Source organism: Macrobrachium rosenbergii, chromosome 17 (assembly GCF_040412425.1).
Source record: "Macrobrachium rosenbergii isolate ZJJX-2024 chromosome 17, ASM4041242v1, whole genome shotgun sequence".
Classification (NCBI taxonomy): domain Eukaryota; kingdom Metazoa; phylum Arthropoda; class Malacostraca; order Decapoda; family Palaemonidae; genus Macrobrachium; species Macrobrachium rosenbergii.
In genome coordinates, this window is record NC_089757.1 from 37,326,189 (window position 1) to 37,349,625 (window position 23,437).

General features: G+C 34.2%; 2 protein-coding genes across 2 annotated transcripts in view; one reads left to right on the forward strand and one right to left on the reverse strand.

Annotated features, from left to right (window-relative positions):
* Window positions 1-4,685: 4,685 nt before the first annotated feature.
* LOC136847614 (N-acetyltransferase 8-like) lies at window positions 4,686-16,350 on the forward strand. The gene is made up of 7 exons (XM_067119331.1): window positions 4,686-4,721; window positions 7,424-7,636; window positions 9,296-9,421; window positions 10,823-10,960; window positions 12,054-12,172; window positions 13,102-13,258; window positions 13,879-16,350. The coding sequence occupies exons 1-7, from the start codon at window positions 4,686-4,688 to the stop codon at window positions 14,020-14,022; spliced, it is 933 nt and encodes a 310-aa protein (XP_066975432.1). The 3' UTR covers window positions 14,023-16,350.
* A 532-nt stretch (window positions 16,351-16,882) lies between these two features.
* Window positions 16,883-23,437, reverse strand: part of Opa1 (Opa1 mitochondrial dynamin like GTPase) — a 40,263-nt gene continuing 33,708 nt past the window's right edge. The window contains 8 exon segments of the mRNA XM_067119332.1: window positions 16,883-19,599; window positions 20,035-20,145; window positions 20,662-20,755; window positions 21,282-21,511; window positions 21,643-21,752; window positions 22,064-22,089; window positions 22,092-22,142; window positions 22,145-22,207. Coding sequence (XP_066975433.1) covers window positions 19,535-19,599; window positions 20,035-20,145; window positions 20,662-20,755; window positions 21,282-21,511; window positions 21,643-21,752; window positions 22,064-22,089; window positions 22,092-22,142; window positions 22,145-22,207 — 750 coding nt within the window. The 3' untranslated portion in view covers window positions 16,883-19,534.

Genomic DNA, 23,437 nt, shown 5'->3' on the forward strand with positions numbered 1-23,437 from the left:
ACCTCGTGATTATGAAACAGCTTTGATTTGTCTGTTTCTGAGATAACTCATCAATCTCTGGACATCAGAAACAAATACTTCAGGATTAGAAATAATGTTTCCTGGAACCGTATCAGCCAATCAAGGGTATTTAAGAAACAAATCGTCAGGTTTTCTTTCCTAAGGTTGAATTGACAAGACCCAAAAAAGAAGCATTTTTCTGTTACACGTGGATACGAGACAAGTTGAGAATAGAACACTTTCTCTCAAAAGATGTTTAGGCTATTTTTTCTCAGTTATGCCCTTTCGTTGAACCTAATCTCTCTCTCTCTCTCTCTCTCTCTCTCTCTCTCTCTCTCTCTCTCTCTCTCTCTCTCTCTCTCTCTCTCTCTCTCTCTCTCTCACCGGAAAATCTGTGTCTTTCCCCATTTTTTCTTCTAATGATTTTAACCACACACGGACTTACATGAATGCACAGATTCGTTAAAGAATATTTCGTTATGATTTTTAAAATGATTTATTTACGGATCACGCAAGTTTTCCACTTTCTCTTTTAACATACAAGCTCGGATTAATCTTGTGGTCCTTGTAATGCCTGTTTATATTTCATATTTTAATGTTTATCTTTCATGACCCGTAGCCTGTGTTGAGCCGTATTGCATCGTATAGTAAACTCGTCCAGTGATTTGTTGTATTATACTAATTCACATAATTTCCCTAACCGAGATTTCTATGTGATTCTAAAATCATAAATAATTAAGACTTCAAGAACTTAAAGAATGTCGTAGTCTTTTATGTGTATATATATATATATATATATATATATATATATATATATATATATATGTATATATATATAGTATATATATATATATATATATATATATATATATATATATATATATATATATATATTCACTAATTACTGATCTCGTTAAATCGTCTTGTTTCCACACAGAATTCAGCTTCGTGATTCTGAGAAAGGGGGCACATCACCAGTACTAATGAAGACGTATTCTCTCTCTCTCTCTCTCTCTCTCTCTCTCTCTCTCTCTCTCTCTCTCTCTCTCTCTCTCTCTTTCTTCTTCTTCTTCTTCTTCTTCTTCTTCTTCTTCTTCTTCTTCTTCTTCTTCTCAGTGCATAAGAGCATTATTTGTGCGAGCATTAATAACCTTTGAATCAGCCAGCAAATAAAGATTTATATATATTCTCTCTCTCTCTCTCTCTCTCTCTCTCTCTCTCTCTCTCTCTCTCTCTCTCTCTCTCTCTCTCTCTCTCTCTCTCTTTGGCGTTACTTCAGACTTTGTAAACCAGACTTTGTAAACCCAAGAAAAACTAACTTTTCGCGACAAATTAAAACTCATTCACGACGAAGGTAGCTTTAGCAACGCCACACCTGTCAGCCGAGTAACGCGTCTGTTGACGAAGTATGCCAACTAATAATGCACTTGCTGACCTTCAACTCATGACTAAATGCGTCTATAATTGTCGTGAAAGTCTCGTGTTTATTTTGGACACGAATTGACGCTCTGAATAGTGATTCCGTACTTTAATTAAAAAAAAAAAAAAAAAATGCGCCAAAGTTTCTTCGGCGCAATCGAGTTTTCTGTATGAGCCGCGGCCCGTGAAGCTTTCACCCACGGCCCGGTGGCGGCATGTCCAAGAGCGTTGCCAGACGCACGATTATGGCTAACTTTAACCTTAGATAAAATCAAAAGTACTGAGGCTAGAGGGCTGCAATTTGGTGCGTTTGATGATTTGAGGGTGGATGATCAACGTACCAATTTGCAGCCCTCTAGCCTCAGTAGTTTTTAAGGTCTGAGGGCGGGCAAAAAAAGTGCGGACGGACAGACGAAGCCATCTCAATAGTTTTCTTTCACAGAAAACTAAAAACCGTCATTACAACGTACCGTAAATCGGTTTTGTAAACAAACGGGGCCTGTACTTAGGTAGAAGATCTTTGATCCAGTGCTTTAAGTAAAAAGAAATTTAAAAAATATTTCGTAAAACGTATTGCAAATCAATTTTGCAATCTTACGGAGCCTATTCCTTTTCAATAGATCCACAACGAGCATTTTGACACCGAAAACAATGGCCGTCGCTCATTGAGTAATGTCAGTTCTACAGTCGAGTGAAATCCTACAACCTACATTTCACAAGAGCATATCGAAAACGTGCAGCTGGGAGAAGTTAAGGGCAGGAACGGGCCATCCTATGCTCCAGTTTTCGAGTCTAATCTTCGCGGTAAATAACTGGGAAGAGCATTGGGAACAAGGCAGAGTGGGTAGGCGACCTTAAGCCTGACCAATTCTCAGGTCGACAAAGGTGTCCCGAGTGAAAGTTGCTTTCTGATTTTGAGGTATGTAAGGAATTTGCCCATTTGGTTTATCGGTTGAATCAACAGTAATGACAAGTTGCTTTAACTAACTTCTAAAGTTCAACAAAAGGTTATATAGTTATTTTTGTATATTTCGTATTCTGTTCCTCAGAGTCAATTTGACTCTCGTCAAAAATGTTGAATTATGAATTATATATTTTTTAAGAATGGTTAATTTTGTTTTCTTAGCTTAATATTAATGTAAAGCGGAGTCATTTCTGATATTAATGTTAATGCCAAGTGGAGTCATTTTTATGCTTGATATCAATGTAAAGTGGAGTCATTTCTAAGCTTGATATCAATGTAAAGTGGAGTCATTTCTGAGCTTGATATCAATGTAAAGTGGAGTCATTTCTAAGCTTGATATCAATGTAAAGTGGAGTTTTCTAAGCTTTGATATCAATGTAAAGTGGAGTCATTTCTAAGCTTTGATATCAATGTAAAGTGGAGTCATTTCTGAGCTTGATATCAATGTAAAGTGGAGCCATTTCTAAGCTTTGATATCAATGTAAAGTGGAGCCATTTCTGAGATTTGATGTTAATGTAAAGTGGAGTTATTTCTAAGCTTTGATATCAATGTAAAGTGGAGTCATTTCTTAGCTTGATACCAGTGTAAAGTGGAGCCATTTCTAAGCTTTGATATCAGTGAAAAGTGGAGTCATTTCTAAGCTTGATATCAATGTAAAGTGGAGTCATTTCTAAGCTTGATATCAGTGTAAAGTGGAGTTTTAAAGCTTTGATATCAATGTAAAGTGGAGTCATTTCTAAGCTTTGATATTAATGTAAAGAGGAGTCATTTCTAAGCTTAATATTAATGTCCAATGGAGTAATTTCTAAGCATAATATTAATGTCAAGTGGAGTCATTTCTAAGCTTAATAGTAATGTCAAGTGGAGTCATTTCTAAGCTTTAATATCAATGTAAAGAGGAGTCATTTCTAAGCTTAATATTAATGTCAAGTGGAGTTATTTAACAAAGCGATAAAAAAATCTTACATTTATACTTGTTTGAACAAATTCGTAGATTTATAGACAGATAGACGTATACAGCATATATAGATAGATATATAGACAGATATATTTAGAAATCTACCCCAGACACATAAACAAGATTTTCCTTCTTATCAGCGTACACGAGGCAGAAAATTGCAAGCGAACTTCCAGAGCAAGTTGCATAACTGGATGAAAAAAGAAAAAAATAAGCCAGTCGGGTGAGTTTTTAAGAGCAATGGGTTAGGGCCGCTACTCTCCACTCTCATTTTCTATATCTCACTCTCGTTTTCTATGCTGACCGCCCGGACGATGCATATGTCACGAGTTTTACCGCCTGCTTCTTCTTGTTTCTTCTCTGTTCTTCTTCCACGACCTCTTCTTCTTCTCTTGCTTGTTGATGTTATTCTGGTATTTTCTTTAGTCCTTCATCGTTTTCATTAGCGTTGTGTCTTCTGTTATTGAGCGTAATGGTTTTCTTGCGGGATTTTCGAAAACATTTCCATCGATATTTTTCTCCTAGCATGAATTATTTTAGTAAGACGCGGCAGTTTGTAGTTTAACATTTAACAATTACCCTTTTTCATGTTTGAAAGTTTATGACGTACTAAAAACCATTAATCTGTAAACGCAAACACGAAAATTAATTCATGCCAAGTGCACAGAATAGGAAAAAAAAAAGTAAATGCAAGTTTACCTTGACCATCAGAGAAAACCAACACCAGTCGATATAATTAAACGTAATGCATTTTCTCTTCTGTCCAAACCTAGACCCACTTAAATTTCAGTATCCAGGGGCAAGTTGAACTGGGAATTTTGAGTTCTGCACATAATTAATAATTAATAAACGGTCTTGCGAAAATGTATACAAATCTACAGTACCTCCTAGACCGTGGCCACACCCATTGTTGCCACACGCGAGTTCGTAATTAAGTAGACTGCGCCCGATTCGCGTCGGGGACTACTGGGGGTAGGCCTATGATACAGAACTGAGGTTTCCCAACGTCGTTATTGAAAGCCTAGGCCTCTGGGCGAAAGAACGATTGCAAGACTACCAAATGCACTTGTAATTGATTTGTAATGTTACCTGGAAGATATGCTTAAGGATAAAAATGCCTTTGCATCCTGTTAAACAACTAAAGAAGCGTATAGACCAGGAACACACCAAATCAAAACTTCGGAACTTGTCGCCACTTTCCAAACTTGATTTATCGTAGAGGCACTTGAAGAAGCGGAATCTTCGGAGTCTATATGTACGTAGAGATTTGATATTTATCGCTAATCCCCAAAACACATATGTGATTCATATTATTTTAAAGAACATTTTCCGCTGCTAATGAGATGCATACGAAATCTGTTCCCTCTAATCACCCTGAGGTATAAATAAGATTTTGATGTATACAGCGTTATTATTATTATTATTATTATTATTATTATTATTATTATTATTATTATTATTATTATTATTATTATTATTATTATTATTATTCAGAAGTTGTCATAGCCGATTCTTATGTGCTCTGAAGTTTCAGGAACATTGTGCATAAATGAAACTCTGCATTAGAATAATTTTGCAATCTTTTTACATTAAAAACTGCATAATTAACTGAACCAAAGAAATGTGATTCAATTCAAGACCTTTTGATACAGTAATATGGCGTCACAGTAGCAAAGGTTGTCAGTGCCTAAAAACTCTCCAGATGAACAATAGTCAAAGTTATTCTTAAGAATACCTGTCCGTTGTCAATCGGTTTTGGGGCATTAATCCATTATGTCATAGTTCAAGGTCGCAGAGACAAAGTATTTAATAAATAATTAATTAACCTTTGAAGATGTAACTGTCTTTGTTAAGAATGAAAAAGAAAAACTTGGGAAGAGAGATAGTTTGCGCCTTGAAATAAATAAATCAAACATTTTACATTTTAACTATAAATATGTCAAAAGTGGGCTTTTCCCTGTATATAAATCTAGTTGTATATTCGTAGTAAATTCAGTAGCAGAGTCGCGAATATTTTTTACACTTGAAGTAATAGGTAAAGTACAATGTGTGAATCATATATTCTTAGAGAAAATAAGACAGTACTTACTGATATTGTTTTCAGGATTGGCTGTCATAGGATATGCAGTTCCTCCTAAAATCCGTAACTGATTCTGATCCTTATCATGTGTGCAAACTGCACGTGAAAATTTAAGGCTGTCATTTCATTGCACTATTAGAACGGCACTTTAAAGCTCGGTGTTCACATCTTTTACACTGTATTTTTACGCAACAGGCCTTTGTAAAAGATGAAGAATGATAACGAGGTGGCTCTAATACAGTGACATGGATAAATAGGCTCTTTTTTTTCCAGTGCAATTACGGAAGAAGAATGGGCTGGCAGCCTCTGGGATGTCAGCTGAACAACGACTGAGTCTGTACTGCAGACTGTGCAGAGTAATGATGAGGCGGGCGGGGAACTTAGCAACCCCCATTCTCTCTCTCTCTCTCTCTCTCTCTCTCTCTCTCTCTCTCTCTCTCTCTCTCTCTCTCTCTCTCTCTCAGTTGTAAAGAGTGTTGTATAAATACTGATCCCTCGTCCTTACCTTGAACTTTTGCATTTCACAAAATATGTCGAACAAAATCATTTTCTATTTTTTTTTCTTTTTTTTTTTGCCCAGAGGTTTCAGTCGGCCTGAAAAATCTCCAACGCTGAGTATTTAGGCTAATTTCTATCTATCTATCTATCTATCTATCTATCTATCTATCTATATATCTGTTCATCTATCTATCTACCTGTTCATATATTTATATATCTATCTATCTGTCTATCTGTCTATCTATCTGTGTGAATATCCATTGCCATAACCCTTTCAAGAAATTGCGTACACCTAAGAAGTAAATCAATGGCCTTATTTGTGGAGGTGGAAAAATTGCAGGAAAACCGATAATAGAAAGGAAAAAGCTGAACGAGAAAATTATTGAAAACTCGAATTTGATAGATTAACGGAAAGCTCAGGAGGCCTAAGCTATCATCCTTTACACTTCCGTCTAATAATATTTCCAGCTCAGTGTAAAAGAATTTTAGTCTACTGAACAGTAAACCTTTTTCGAGGAACGACCTCAACAAACTGAGGTTATCTTCTGTCACTTTTTTCCCCTGACCACAAAATAGCCGCACGCTTAAGCATAAATGAATATGAGCTAACATATCTAAAATACGATAGAGAGAAGGTAGGGAAGGGTTTATTAGAAAAAAAAAAGACGTGAAAAGAACTAGGTAATTTATTTCGTTCTCAATCCTTATGGAATCTCGGATAATTCTGCTAATGAAACTACTTTCAAAATGGTTTTAATTGTTAATATTTATAGGGCTGGTGTCGTCACTGTCACCACTTGAAATCCTTACACCTGTGTTAATATTTGGAATATCACTTGAAATGTTTACACTTATGTTAATATTTGGAATACTTGTACCTTCAGATGAAATGTTTATACCTATGTTAATATTTGGATGCTTGTATCTTCCAATGAAACGTTTATACATAAGTTGATATTTGGAATGTTTGTGTCATCAGATGGAATGTTTATACCCATGTTAATTTCAGTAATGCTTGTATCATCAAATGAAATGTTTATACTTGTGTTTATTTCTGGAATGTTTGTGTCAAAATATAGGACCTGACGCTCCCAGATCTGACTTGCGTTGGTATTCATGTATCGTTCTAGACGCCTTTAAAAGGGAGACCAATAATGTAAGTTATTATCAGAATAAGAATATGTCACACCCAGTTTAATTGTTATGTTACAGTATGACGCTATTTAAATTCAGTATGACTCTTGCTATTGTCAGGTTTTGAAGAATAGAATCAATAAGACTCTCGCTATTGTCAAGTTTTGAAGATGAAATACAACAACAGAATGGCTCAAAAAATATTTTGGTATGTATTTCGAAAATTACAAGGGTAAGATTATAAAAATAACCTTTATACGACAAATGGAAGCAGAAAGAAAGACATGAAACTCAGAAATTATAACAAAAACTACCAAAACGTGACGTGCCGTTGTACAGATAACCACCCTCACCCCACCAGGCTTCTAGAATTACTACTACAACTCCTCCTCCTCCGTGTGGAATTTGGAAGTCTTTCTTCCATTTGGGAACTTGACAATGGACAGTACACGAAATGTCGTCGTAGTAAGGCCTTATAGAAGTGGCGACGAAGTGGTCATCCGTGATATTATCACCGAGGCCACGATGGAGACCGTTGGACCTTTCTTCTGGTCTGGCGTCATGTCTGAGGTCTTCCCGCAGGTTGGTGGTGTCGATAGGTCAACAATGGCTTATAAGTTTTTTAACCTTTTAAGCTTTAATGAAATAGGTTAGTTTAGATGCTGGGTACGAATGTAGGTTAAGAAATATATATAATATATGTTTTTGCTTATTTTGTTCGATATTACTTCAAAAATAGCACTTTTCAGGACATTGTCCCAATGTTGTGAGGACTTGAACGTAGCGTATGTATGTATCTTTTGTATGTATGTATTTAGGTCAAGTAAAATGTTATTAGGCTACATTTGCTCGCCATAGGCCTGTTTTTCCAAGGGTCATGCTTTATTTAAGACCAACTTACAGTACAGGTATATTAACAAGGATGTATCTAAATCCAACCTTTCTATAACCTAACCTATCATAGGGGACCTTGCCCTGACTTTGCAGGGGTAGGGGGTGTTTGCCTCTCTCTCCAGGGACCCTTGCAACTTTAGATCATACAGGGTCAGTGAATGACGTTGGCAACACTTGTTTCAAGAGAATAGCCTAAAGAGGCAAAATCTAATGAAACAGCTTATTTTTGTAGCCGTGAATGTAAATAGTTTAGTAATGATGAATTTAACGAATTTCTGCGATGACCTGTTGTTTTGTAATGGTGCCTCATCTAACGTATACGAGTGGAGGTTAACAGCGGATGAATACAAATTGGCGGGACTAAGTTTCTGTTCGAACATATGCTTCAGCATTGGTTATGACCTAAGCAAAAGAACCAAAACTTAACCTTTCATAAAATATTGTGTCCTGACTTAGGCCCTGTCCATACGACCAGGTTTTATCTCGAGACAAAAGCGAGAAATTTGTCCGCTGCCAGACTCGCCACGTCTGTCCACAGTACACATGGCCAAAGTGTATGCAGAGCACTTTGGCAGAGACACCAGACTTTGTCTGGAGTGAGTAACGTACGTGACTGCCAGGCGTGTAAGTGTAGCAAAGATTGATGCAAAGAGCCAGTGCATTAATTTTATTATAAGAAAAGCATAAAAAATCATTTTTATATTGCCAAAGTAATCATATATAATACATGAAAATATTTACTGGAATATGCAGAGATTGTGAACATGAATTACTGTCCCTCCAGGCTTTCACTATTAAGTGGTGGTGGTGTGTAGGGTGTGGCAGAGGTTCACTTCTTCACGTGTCCTAAAGCTTTTGGAATGGTACCAGTCATTTCCATGAGACAGTCCTCCTAATTAAGGAGCAAGTTTCCTTTACGAAAGTCGATGTGTTGTATTCATGTAGGAACAAATACTAAAATTTTTAAAGGTAATTTGAAAGTTTTATGTAGCCCTGTAATTTAAGCAAAATCTTACCTTTTCCCTGTTTTATTTTTTAACACATCAGCTATACTGTACTGACAACTGTGTCCATTTGATTATCAGCGCCATTGTTTGTTTAAACAAAAAATCATAAGATGATGCATGTCCTATTACAGTATTTATATAGACTTCAGAAGATACTCTCATAACAGCCATAATTAGAACTGAAAAGAGAAAACTTTTTTCCACCCAGGAACTATTGTACAAATATGTAAATCTGTATAGTGTTTTTTTTTACATATAAGCTAAGTGTTAGACTGTATAAGAACCTTCAAAGTTTACATTGTAATACTTCACTCTGAATTAATTCCCATCTTAATTTCAGGTTGCCCTGTTAGTGATGGCCTTTGCTTTCATTGGGTTGGGGATTCCTTTCAAATTTTGCTTGGTTGGAATTCCTGTTGCTGTCTTACTGATTTATTTTGGTGTCTGGTCTGCCCATTTGTTTAAGGTATGTTCTGATGTTATATGATAAATTTTTTTTTTTTTTGTAATTCCTGCCTGTTTAATCATGTAAAATCTCATTGAATAATATTTATATTAACTTAGACTCCCCTCTTTAATCATGTCTCTATGAATTCAGACGTCTTTCTATACTGAAGTTATTTTTATTGAAGAATTTTATCACCAAGTTTTTTGTTTTATTAAAAATTCAAAATCCTCAGAGGTCATTGTTATCAAGGAAAAGTATAGGGTTTACTTTGAATTTGTGTGCAAGTGATCCCACTTTACAAAAATTGGTTTAATGCCATTTCAGTTTGTGTGAAATATGTTGTCACTAACTAATGGAAACCTGTAAATGATTTGTACTTATGACAAAAGGTAAAGAGCGAAATCACCATCAAACATTAATGTATGTTTTCACTAACTAAGTGAAACCTGTAAATGATTTACACTTACGACAAAAGGTAAAGAGCAAAATTACCATCTAACATCTTTTTGCAATGTGCCGTTGTAGAAGGGCCACTAAGCCCAGATTGCTCGTGGTAACACCAAACTGCTTTCCCTGGATATACAGCCACCATAGGTTTCATTTGTCGGAGTTTCTGTGATTTATCTCAATTTATTTCATACATCTGTTAGTAAGATGAGTCAATAGGTGTCAGAAAAGTTCAAGAATGTGTGAAAGAGTGTTAGATTCAACACAAAACTCGTCATGATTTAAGATAAAATGTGGCATAATTAACCATCTCAATTTATGGGAATAAAGGGATGGTTTAAGCATCCATTTTAACTATATAGTGGTTCTTCTAGTAGCTAAGTTATCTATTTAATCAGTATCCAGTAGTGGATGATATGGGGAATCTGCCTGGGGTTTAGCTATCAGACGACCTTCTTTATAACCTTTGTGCCTGCCAAACGCATTGGTAATGAAATTGCATAGGTTATTAGCTTTTTTGTAATGAAATTGCATAGGTTATTAGCTTTTTTTTTGTAATGAAATTGCATAGGTTATTAGCTTTTTTCAAACAAGATATTGCAAAGACCTTACATTTGGAGTGGATTGACAATGTGACAAGTTAAGGTGCAGTTCCTTCTTACCTGCAGATAGTGTCATAGTCATTAAAGCTGTTCTCAATGACAGTAATATTTCTGCTTAAGTAGGTTCGTTATGTAATGCAATGGTTTATATTTGTATGGACGAATAACTGTTTCAAAGCAAATTTTGATGTGTAAATACAAACAGCTGCCATACCCTGAGCTGCTTACCCCTCCCATCTGAGTATGTAGTATATACAAACATGTCACTATGAGTGGAGCTTGGTACCAAGTAGGAAGTGAGAGAAATGATTAACTGTTGTACGTTTTTCAACATTTACTAAACATGTTTTGAACTGTTTCATGTTCACAGGCAATGGAACTTCATCAAGATTTGAATAACATTTCCCAGACTTACATGAGTGACCCCAGTTGTGGATTTTGGGTTGCTGAAGCCTATGAAGTTTCTGAAGCTAGTGAACTTGATATTACTATCAATAAGGCAAAGAAGGTGAGAATATTCACGCCTGATAAATTATTTTCTTTACATTCAAACAAATTAGAAACCTAGTACTTAAATTATATTTCATTAGGATTTTCCTTTCACTATTTTAAATCCCTATATCAACAAAAAGTCATGTCAGCTTGTTTTGTGAAAAAATGGAGCCCCCATTTATGGGGCAGCTAATCTATCATTGATATGGTATTACTACCTTTGACTGGTTGTATTGCTTCATACAAGACTTATCATATTTGCTGGCATATAAGACGCACACCTATTTTACAAGGGTATTTTGTAGAAAAAAACAATTTTAGTATGTTTCTTCATACATTTACTGAAAGATATTTTAAAGTAATTTTGTAGAGAAAAATGAATGATTCTAGTTTAAATTTGATGTTATAAACAGTGCCTTTTTTGTCTTTTAGCAATGGGTTTGGACTCTCTATGAAATTTACCATAAGTAAATGTTACTTTATGGGAAACTGTACCCAAACTCTTATCTCCTCCCAGGTCAGCTGTATAGTTGTTTATACGAGTATATGTGTTACTGCGACAGGTCACCAGGGTGGCGCTATGATTTTGTTTACACCCACTCATTGCAAATGGCTGATAGGCGGATGAATGTTTTTTTTTCTTTTTTAGAGAATAAACAAATGTTTCCCAAAGGTAAAACAGTCCTTATGTAAGACATATCAGGTGTGGGTTATGTATGCTTGGAAAGGTGTACAATGAGATGATGTGAGCTTCTCTTACAGGCTAACGGCCAACGTACTGTAAAGAATTTTTTGACAGTTTGATAATTCGGCATGTTTTCATTATTTTATTATTAGTAACAATTTACTGTAATAATTAGGCTTGTTTTTCAATGTTATATTATTAGCAGTAATTTTTGTGCCTACCCAGTATGCTCGCTCAGTCTCCCTTCTGTGATACGGCCGCATTGGAAGCAGTGCAGTATTTTGATACATTAAAGAGGTGCGTCTATTATGCTGGCAAATATGGTACTTGATGAAGTGTTTTGTGTCCTGAGAAACAGTGGTGCTGTTTTTTAAATATTACACATATCTGCTAAGTACTTAAAACTTATCAATATTTTTTCCAGATTGATTATGATTTTTTGAGAGAAAGCGAGCTTGATGCCAGAGGGGTGAACTTAAACGGCCTGAAAAAGAATATTGTTGGAACAGTTGCTGTTACAAAGTCTTTACATGGAGGTTTAAAGTAAGCAATACAGTATTTAGTTGATTGTGAAAGTGAGTATGTTATTCTTTGAAAATATTCAAAGTATTATTGAACTCCTTTATGTCAGTTATCTTGATGAATGCTAAAAATGTAATTTTTTCAGTCAAGTTTTCAGTAGATTCCAATTTATAGTTTGATGTTGACCTTTCATATGACAGTTTATTATGAAGTACAGTATGTAGTTTTTAGAAAACACATTGGTGTACTTGTCTCATCAGAAATAAGGGCACTATTAAAGTAAATATGCAGCCACTTCATAATTGGAACATATTTGTCTAACTATAGCCTCTGCTGTATCTGTGGTCATTCCCAAGTTAGTTGCCTTTTTTGTGGTTTTCTTTGCCCTGTTTTAACTTTTCAAATGTAATCAACCTTTGTAAGTAGTGACTCTAGGTTTCATCACGTAAATGTTTGCACAAATTGAGTGATAACTAATCGAGTAATGATAATGAACATGGAAATGCCATTTCTTCTGTGGTTAGTGGAAATAAACATACCAAGAAGTAAACAGATGTGCTTATGGACATATGGGCAAATACCATCTGTGTTGTTCTTTACTTGCCCCTGACACCATTGCTTATCTGAGGTGCTTCTGTGGCTTATAATTCTATATACAGTATGTTTTATTATAGATTTTGGAAAATTAGATCTAAGTAAAATCTTCAGTTATATTTATGAGGGTTTGTAAGACTGAGAATGTTATGATTGTTAAAATTAATCTGCAGCCATTACTTTGACACAACTTGATGTCTTATGAACTAAAAGCATGACTGCATGTTATGATTGTTAAAATTAATCTGCAGCCATTACTTTGATACAACTTGATGTCTTATGAACTAAAAGCATGACTGCAGTCTTATGATTGTTAAATTAATCTGTATTACTTTGATCTTTCAGAACTTAAAAAGCATGACTGCAGCTGCTTTATCTTTCATGGTGCATGGCCGTGAAAAGGCGTATAGGCGGCGTGGGATAGCTTCAAGGTTGGTTGACGAAGTTATTCAGTTCTGCACTGACAAGTGTTATGAAGGAATAGAACTTGTAACAACTGAATGCCACTATCAGGTAAATATGCATCTTAGACTTTTTGTATACACAAGCTCTACTACTATAATTCATGTGTTTATGCTCCTCTGCCAATGTAAACCAATGTATGGAATACAGTATCTCTGTCAGACTGAAGCTTGCTCTATTTCATCTACTATTAGACCTCTAGAGCAACAGTTAGTGTGTATTGCATTTATTTATGCTATACTGCCAGTTAAAATGCAATATGATATAATAAAATACTTGGTTCCTACTCTCCTAATTGTATCTCCCTTTCTTAGGTTTACATATATTCTAGTAATTCCTCTTTACTCTGCATATTTACATCACAATGTAAACATGAGGAGTAAAAAGGAATGTCAAAAATTCAAGTGAAGATGCTTGTATATTTAATGGACACAAAAAGTTTCTTGGATACACATCTATACATATTCTCATTACCTGTAGTTGGTACGCATTTCTTGTCTGCAGACAGTAATAATGGTAGGATTTAACATAAGATTAGGGCTTCTAACAAGCAATACTATGAAGTAGCTATTCAGTACTTTAAGTCTGCCTTTATCAGGCATATTGACATGTGTAAGAACCAATGATTTACTTACCTTGGAAAGAAATTAATTTTAATGTTTTTATTTCAGGCTCGTGAATTGTACTTCCGAAAAGGTTTTGAAGCTGAGCACACATATTACAAGTATTATCTTAATGTTAGGCAACCTATGTATCAGTTCCATTTACCTCTGAAGCCTCCCAAAGCAGAGCTAATGGAAGTGGCATCATCCTGAATGCAAATAAGGTGGAAGTATTTGTTTTAAGAAAATGTATATTGTTATACATTTGTATGCTATATTTTTGTAGTTGGCATAAAGAACAATACAGATCTCTCTCAGTACGTAAATAGATTCTGCATGTAAAATTTAACTTAAATTACTTACAATTGTCATAGATGATCTGATTTTCCAAAAATAGCCAAATATCTTAATGTTAAGTTGCAGTCATTATTAGGTCATTTTATACTTACATAACTTGGTTTGTAATTTAACAGTTTTTTGTCCTTAGTACAGTTTGCTGAGACAAGGTAAATTTAAATTGTTCCCATGAGGATACAAACCATTGTTTTTTTAGTTGGTATCTTTTACAAAAACTAAGCCTTGGTTGAAGCTTGGAAACTAAGCTTTTGAATTTGGCGATCTCATGTGTGGAGTTGGGCTGATCACCCACACATGCTTCTGTGCATCTTCAATTTTCCTTAGATGAGCTTATTGTGAAGATAAACTTAAGTCGTACTCTCCACCATGGCTGTTTTTGAAGCTTTCCATCTAGTGTTTGATTGGTTTACAATTGTAGCTTGTTTTTCAAGTCTAATGCGGTTCGGTTTGGAATTACTGCCTTCTAATTCTTCACGTAAGAGTAATCAGTGCAGGTGTCCTGGATGTGTGCAAGTACATAATTTGTTTCATGTTGTATCCACCATCAACCCTCATAGTGTTCACTGTCTCAGATTTGTCTTGAGTGTGCCTGTGGGTCTCCTTTCCTGTGAGAGAGACAGTTCAAGGTGGATGGAAGTATCGTCAGTGTGTGCCAAGAGTAATACACTATCAGTACCTCTCCATTTGTGCCTATCCTATGCCACCCCTCTTCTGTTTCTGCTCCAACTTCTGCCAGTAACCCACCACAGTGGAAAGCATATGCAACCCAGCTGATGACAAGCTGCTCATTCAGTGCAAAGTATTAAGGCGGAAGAATCTCCTTTTGCCTCAGTACCCACTTCCTTTATTGATGGTCAAAAACTCGTCAGCAAAGACTATGTGAATTTCACAGTCTCTCCAACTTATTACAGCACTTGGGTGAGACTCTCACTTGTTTTCTTTTGTGCTGTGTTTTTGATGACAGACTACCTGTGCAATGCCTGACATTCAGACCCCGAGTTTCAAGAGCCTGTTCATCTGTGCTGGAAGAAATATCCAAGAACACAAACTTGTTCTGGCTTCGAGGAGTCTTCAGACAGAAGTACAATTCGTCTTGCCCGAGGGGTAAATTTTCATTAAAAGAGGAGGATTTGTATCCACATAGGAACTAATGTCAGATTTTTAAGATAATTTGAATTTTTCCTCAACATACAACCCTGAAGTATTTTAATTACAATCCCACTGCTAATCACAATGCAATTGCCCTGCTACTGAAGGAAAACAAAGTGAATAGAAGTGTATATGCAAGATTACCCACAACCCTGGGCGAGAGATCATCAAATTTGAAAACGTTTCCAAGTTTCAATAACCAGTCAAACTTTTGTGAAGGACTCCCATTAAAAGACTCAGGTTTGTATATCTGTGAAAAATGTAAATTAAAAATTTTCATTTTTTTTTTTTAAGTATTCTTGTTTGGAAAACAATTTGCATGGCAGCTAGCATGCTGGGAGCCTCATAAGTAATTGGAGCAAGCTATCTTTGTCATTTTGAATTTTCAGGTACACTGTATAGCACTGAGTGGTTACATTCCTATAGAATAAGTCAAAAGGCCATGAAGTTGAATACAACTGCAGCCAACAAGTCTGATTAATGAAGCATTGTGCTTAACAACCTTCCATTATGGAATCAAAGGCACTGTTGATGTGAAGGTTGCTCAGTGGATAATTCTGAAGCTTTCAGATTTGCTTGCCAAGGCTACAGTGGATAATTCTGAAGCTTTCAGATTTGCTTGCCAAGGCTACAGTGAACTTCCACAGAATAGAATGTCTTTTAAACTAATAAATAACTCATGAATTGGTGTACCCTGAAGGGAAAGCATTCAGAACCAAGACTGTGTTAGGCCGAGGGTTTCACTGAAGACTATGAGTACGTTATCATATAAGGCAAAGTGCACCAAAATGTGGCACATGAAATAATGATGCAAATTATTACAATCATGAATGGCATTATAAAAAGTGATATTAGTGTCATAAATTTATAATAATGATATACACATTATGTATTTAGTATTTACAAAGAATATGAATGAAGTATTGACAAAGAATATGAATGTAGCATTGATAGTCTTCACCATATGTTAAAGTTACAAATTAATAAAATATGTATATTTAATTAAAAGACCTAATAAAATGTTTAAGAAAACTACCTTTGGATTTTTAATTTCACTCACTTGTTTGGTGTAACTGGTACTTTTCCCCAAATGAGAGAGAGAGAGTTATGTTACCTACTGGCCCTTGTCTTTCATGGAGCAATTGGCAATTTTCATGAATATTAAATCTTTCATGAACAGTAAAGTACAAAGGACATACAACGAGCCTCTGAAAACCATACAACAGTGTCACATTTATGAATTTCTCATAAGGTTTGCTGTTATGGATGAGGTATCAACACTGGTTCTCTGGATATGCAAGAGCTGTAAGCAATCAAGACTGGATGAGTGCCAGGTTGAGTGGGACTGCCAACTTTGTCACAAAGAGCTGAAGGCCAATTATAGTCTGCGCCTTGATGCCCAAGACAAGCTGGTTGTATAGATCTAGTAGTTACATCCTGTCATCTTTACACATCTACAGCATAACATTAAGATTACTGGTCTTCAGACACCAACTGATCATGTATAAAAAATACATATACAGTATATATAACTAATACAAAATCCTCAGGTTAAAAATTAACGTCATTTTGAGTAAATCATAAATTATATTACAACTGGATGAACACTGTACATGGGTTTGTGCCACTTTCACCAGCAAAATGTAGTTTACCAAGTATGTTTACAAGTCAAAAGATGGAATTGCCTCAGCAGATATATTGCTTTGTAGTGGGCATTGCTATTTTCCACATTACACCCACATCCACATTAATCTCAGTTTCTTCTTCTGATGCATATTAACACTTCATGCAATGAAGCTTTTTATACAGGTAAATAACCGACTGACGCTTTTTCAATTCTTGCTTAATACGTGATAAATAATCTTCAAGAACTGTAATTTAGTAAGTTTTCTTACACTTAGTATAAACAAGATCCCTCTAACATAACTCAATTATTAGTCATCACAGAAACAGCTTTGAAAATACCAAATACAAATTATGAAATTATTTCAATGTATGCAACAAGGATCAAAAAACTTTATTCAAAATTATGTGCATTACAAATGTAAAAGCTAAGAAACCAACCTTGATTTGCACGATTGGTTAAAAGTAGTCATTTTATATTAACTGGTTTGTCGCCATTAATCAACAATCATTGCATATGAAAACGAAGCTCATTTTAATGTGGATCCAAGAATAACATGGAAAATAACAGTGACATGTACTAGATTAAAAATAACAGTGACATGTACTAGATTATATTTACATATTAAAAGTTCAGAAATAATTAAAACAATGTCAGTTAGCAAATTGCATATTTTCAGATTTTCCCACATCTGTGACTTATCATATTACTAAATGAAGCATAACATATTTACACACAACAATGAAGAGCCAATGTCATTGCAACATTAGATGTAGACATCGTAGAAAGTATGCACTACGGCAACTTGATAATAATTCAACAAGAGTTTTTATATATATACTGTATATACATACACACACTCAATAAGCTCTCAATAAGCTCTCAACAAGCATAAAAATAACTGTACATGCTCTAAATTTTTCATCAATAACGTACATTGTTTCATCATTACTCCAATAATAAACACAGTTCTTACACTACTAAAGTTACTCCTGCAAGGCATATTGTTTTGTGAAAAGAGTGGCATAGCTTGACTAGTCTTCCATTACAAACAGTACATGAAAAATAAATATGAAAGATATGATCAATCTTCACAAATATTTTCACAGATACGCAAGGAATTCATAGAAAAAATAAAAGTATGACTAAAAAAATGGATAAAAAAGCAGTGCAGTTCAAAACAATATAAATATAGCACTTATGCATTTCCTCATTAAGGCAATATACAAAACTAGTAACAGGACAAAGAACAGCACAGCCTTCTAAAATATCTTGAGTATTCGATACTCTCATGGTCATCAGAGCAACCGCGTTCCTCAAAATTAAGTTCAATAGTATCATTACTATGAAACCAATGGGCAATGTCCATGGTACATTTTTACATATATAATGCTTTGAGAAAAATTAAAATAGTCTGAAGCAGAATGAATTATGCAAACATCACCTTTAAAATGCTATACAAATGCCCACAAAAATAAGACCATACCCTACATTCCTTTAAAAAACTATATAGGTGTAAATAATGTTACATTATAATTCTAGACAAAATATGAGGGTTTGTAAGTCAGTAAGCTTAATTTGTTTTTGAAATGGTCATAAATATAAAAAAGTAACCAAATGTTCTACAACTGATTACTCATATACATGTGCAGTATTTGATTTGTTAACTGGACAAGGGTTACCCCTAATTTAAAAGTTCATAAATATTTATTTACTCATTTTTTTGTAATTTGATCCCTTTGTATAAAAGTTTATACAGCTGTTTAATTAGTTCCTATGATTCAAAATCTTAAATCAACAATAAATTATAGTCTCTTTCAAATAATACTGGATCCACTCTTTGCAAAATAATGACCTTATGTTTATAGTAAACAGCAGGAAAATTCAGGTTTTTGAAGTGACACCATTAACTTTCAAATTCTTGAAGCACTGGTTACAACAAAATTAAATGGATAAAATATAAGCCTGCTTTTGTAATGGACATGAATATAATGAAATATACTTTAACCAAGGTGACAGTTGCTGGTCAAATGCATTGCCTTTCAAGACAATAAAAAAAATACAATGCAGCTTATGTCAAGTGCAGTAGTAGAAAATTTACGCTTTTTCCATAGCAATCAATATAATGCCGATAAAGTACTTGTCCAATTTTAACATTCTGAGGTCCAAATTCAAGTATTCAGGGTCAAATTACATCTGCAGTCCAAATTTAAAAATCTGTTGCTTAACTATTCTTACTTTTCAAATGCAAAGTTTGACTAATAACAATAATTAATAAATAGTAATACTCACCTTAGTCAAACTCAGACGTTCAAAAGTCCAAATTTCAGAATGAACTCTTACACTGAACAGCATGTACGCTGCAGACTTCTACCCCATGGTTCTTGATATAGATGACCAGGTGTGCCACAGAGGTTTCAGAGGCCATTTGATAACATTCTGCTCCTTTACTGTGGTCTTCCAATCACTTATCTTATTTTCTGTCATCAGTATCTATCCACAGAAAATACACATGTTATGGAAAAATTTACCTTTTTCCATGGGTGCAAAATATAAATGAACTAAGTTTTGTTACTTTGGTATTTACAAACTTACTCATTTTTCTGCATTTAAGGCATGGATGAATTCCTCTAGTTTCTCTTGAATCTGCCGTACTCGTTCTGAAAAAACAAATACACTTTAGAATCAGGAACATTTCAGCTTCACAGATAGTGCCTAATTAAAGTGTAACATAAACTTTATTGTGGCAGTTAAGGCAGCAAGCAAAGGCCTAAATTGCTTCTTACTGATCAGGCATAGTTTCATGTCTAAAACTGTTCACATTTTCCTTGCATTTAAAGGACCATGATAAGTTTGAACGTATGATATACAAGCTAAAAAATCACGATTATGTCTGATTGTGTTAATAACCTCTTCTCGTAAAATAAAAATACAACACTGCTTGCTTTGCGAGCAAATTGGTGAAATTTGAAAAATAAATATATGCTCAATCCCATCACCTGGTGCCTGTTATGCCTAGTTTCCTATTCTTACTTCTGTAATGTATTTTGGGATCAAACACATCGTGACTCATATGCATGCTGACAAATACTTACTGAGTTCTTCTGCTAGCATAACCCGTCTTCCTGTTAAAAGCTGTTCTTTCTTCTCAGGGTCATATCCATATTCTTCTAAAACTTCTTTAATATCCTTTTCCAGTCTTCTTGCTGTAAAATGAAACATAAGTTATGTTTTGTTTTACAAGTAGTCTAGCTGTAAATTTTTAGTGGCTGTCTAAACAGAATGTGAGTCAAAACGGGTTCAAGAGAAATTTGTTGATACAGAATCGTGGCCTGAAAAATGAGACTCATGAATACTGAACATGATTTTACTAACTTATTCATACTGAAATGAATTGCGTCATTCTCAGATATTTAAATCAGGGACATACAACTAGTCAATAATTTAATGCTTTTGATTTTGCATTGGTTTGTGTATCTGTTTTCCACCAACAAAGTTGGACTGAAGTTATATAATCACCCATTTCTGCTTTTTTGTTTTTCTGTATGCAAGACCTTTCAATAATTTATCAGGTTCATTACTCCACATAAACTGCCATTTAATGATGATAGGTTTTAGAGATGGTAAAGAAGATAACTATAAATAACAATAATGATGTTTCTGTTCAGCTGATAGCTATGTTTCTTAACACATATCATAATACTGTATACAAAAGTTCTAACCTTCCCTGTTCATGACCTGTTGTCTAAGAGCATTAGCTGTAATCTTGATCATTTGCTGGATCCTCCAGAAAAGAACAATGTCATTACATTCAACCTGAGAATAAAATAAAGTTAGTAGTGAGTTTTTGTTACAATACTCTACATACTTGTCTTCTTGATATTGTGTCACAGACAATACAGTTAAGGAATGTATATTTCCAATACACAAAATCTACATTTGTCAAAGACAATATAGTTACAGGAATGTATATTTCCAATACACGAAATCTACATTCAATATGTTTTTTATTGAACTCAAGCTGTAAAATTTAGAGTGCGGTTAAACAAAAATCATGATAACATAAAAATGGTGAAAATGTCATGACAGACTTCCATAGCAGACAGCCTTCACAGTAATTAAAATTAAATGCATCACCAATATATTTCCTTGCAAAAACAACATGGTCTACGAGGACTGAATTAAAAATAAAAGTTGCAATTAATACTACAAAAATATATATATTTTTTATTTATTAAACCTTATGCTCACATTCTTTCTCTAAATACCTTACTTTGTAACTTCTTACATGTACCATTTACACATTCCTATTATCTTTCCTAAAATACATTAGTTAGCTTACCCCAAGTTCGCCTTCTAATCCTTGATGATAAGCATAAAATGCCTTTCGACAATCATATGCTTTTGCTAATGCCCTCCGCAAGAAGTGTCTTCGATACACCGGGTGCCACGTTTCTCTGATAAACTCGTTGTCAACCTCTACTCCTTGACTCTGTACATTTTTACGGACTGCAGTGACTTCATCGTAAGTAAGTGTGTTTTTGTGAGTCTGAAAAGAAGGGGGATAAAAGTCTACCTTTTGTAAACATTATATCACTGTCTAAACATGGAAATGTGAAAGGAAACCATTTTTATCAATATGTTTCTAAGCATATGCACTAAGTATATACATCATCCCTTAAAAAATGACTTACATATTCAACCATGCAAGTATTTTTCCAGTTCCCCTTTTACTGCTGCTCTCCTCTTCTGTTCCTCTGTGGGAGTGCACCAATACATCCACTGTTCTTTGGTGCCAGGACCAACCATTTCCCTAAAATAAACGGACATAAGTGGAAGTTCTTTATTGACAACTCAGTCAACAACTTGACAGTATTGCTCAGTTTTGACATGATTTCATTCAATCATATCTCAAGCAATTCCTCTGGATCCCTGAAGGGCTTTCATTTGATATAGTGCTTCTCAAAATACTGCTCTCATAAAAATGTTCCCTAATGTCTCTACTGGACCAAGGCAATAGAAAAAACAATATAAAAGAAAAGTTATATAGTTCTTACAACAAAATAAATAATAGCTCATGTAATATTATATTCAAATGATATTAAAAGGTCAGAGCAATCTTACCTCAAGGTTCCTTCAATGTTCAGCAACATTTATTCATAAAGATATTTCCAAAAATTTGGGATGCAGCATCCCACTGTTGTATTTATCATAACATATGGTATGTCTTTGGTGTTTTAACTGGATCACTCTAAGAACATCAGCGGCCTATAGGGAAAATATTTTGTATTAACAACTGTAGGTCTATAAAATCTTCAAATGACTTTTATACATTAATCATAAACTTTATTGTAGGAATTTATTAAATTATCCTCATGAGATTAAATTTATTGTACAAATAAAACTACAGTTGGATTTCATACAGATTAATATACAATTTATTGTAAACTTTTTTCACTCAAGACTGATACCTTACTTTTAAATACTTTTTTAGTTTATGTTTATAAAGGATTAATGACCAAGATGTTGTTTATCTGGCACAACTGAACAAGCCATATTTAAATTTAAAGAGGAAAAATACCATGAAAGAGAAAGCTCAGAAGTAGTAAAATCAGAAAATTAATAAAATTAAAGTAAAATAAAGATAAATTAATCAGAATGTACCCTAGTGGTAACCAAAACATCAGTGATCAATGATAAGTAAATTAGTCTTTTAAGGAATTAAAAGTTATATTATTGTGAGATAGCAAGAAACATACACTATAAATATAATGAAAGGGAAAATTAGCAAAGACATTAGAATAGGAGAATTAGTCACTACAGCAGGAGATTCAGTTTTGTTAAGCCTCCTCTTTAACATAAAGAAACAGTGAATATATAACCTATATTAAGAAGGAATAGATCAGTAAATAATGTAAGAGGTATGGTAACTCGAGAAATAATAACATAATAACAAAACATACAAGCCATTAGCAAAGCATTTAGACCTGGACTTTGACCAGGCAAATATTTTGGTTACTATATTTCTTTTATATTAATGATAACCAGTTTGATAATGTTATATCTCATATCTCAGATGGGTTATTTATTGTGTAACTTCTTGCATGATCTATGCAGTATGTCTAGTCCTCTTCCCAACAAATGATAAATTTCGATTAACTCTAATAATGTTTCAGAACACCAAGGGGATTGGAATTAAAAGAATGTAAGCAGTTATCATTATTGTTTATATAAGTAGTTTAACCAAGCCATTAAATTAACATTCTTAACTCACTCTTTTCTCAGTTCTGAGAATATTCAAGATCTAAAATGTCTGTTATAATTAGTATTCTCTTCTCAGTCTTTTATTGTCGAATTCAGAGTTTTAATGGACTTAACACCTTTTATAGAAGGGACAGCAAGATTGACATCTATCATCTTGAGAGGAATTCTGCTTCAAATGTATGGGGAGTTTCTAAGTTTTCTAATGAAAACCTCTTGATAGACACCCTTAACCAT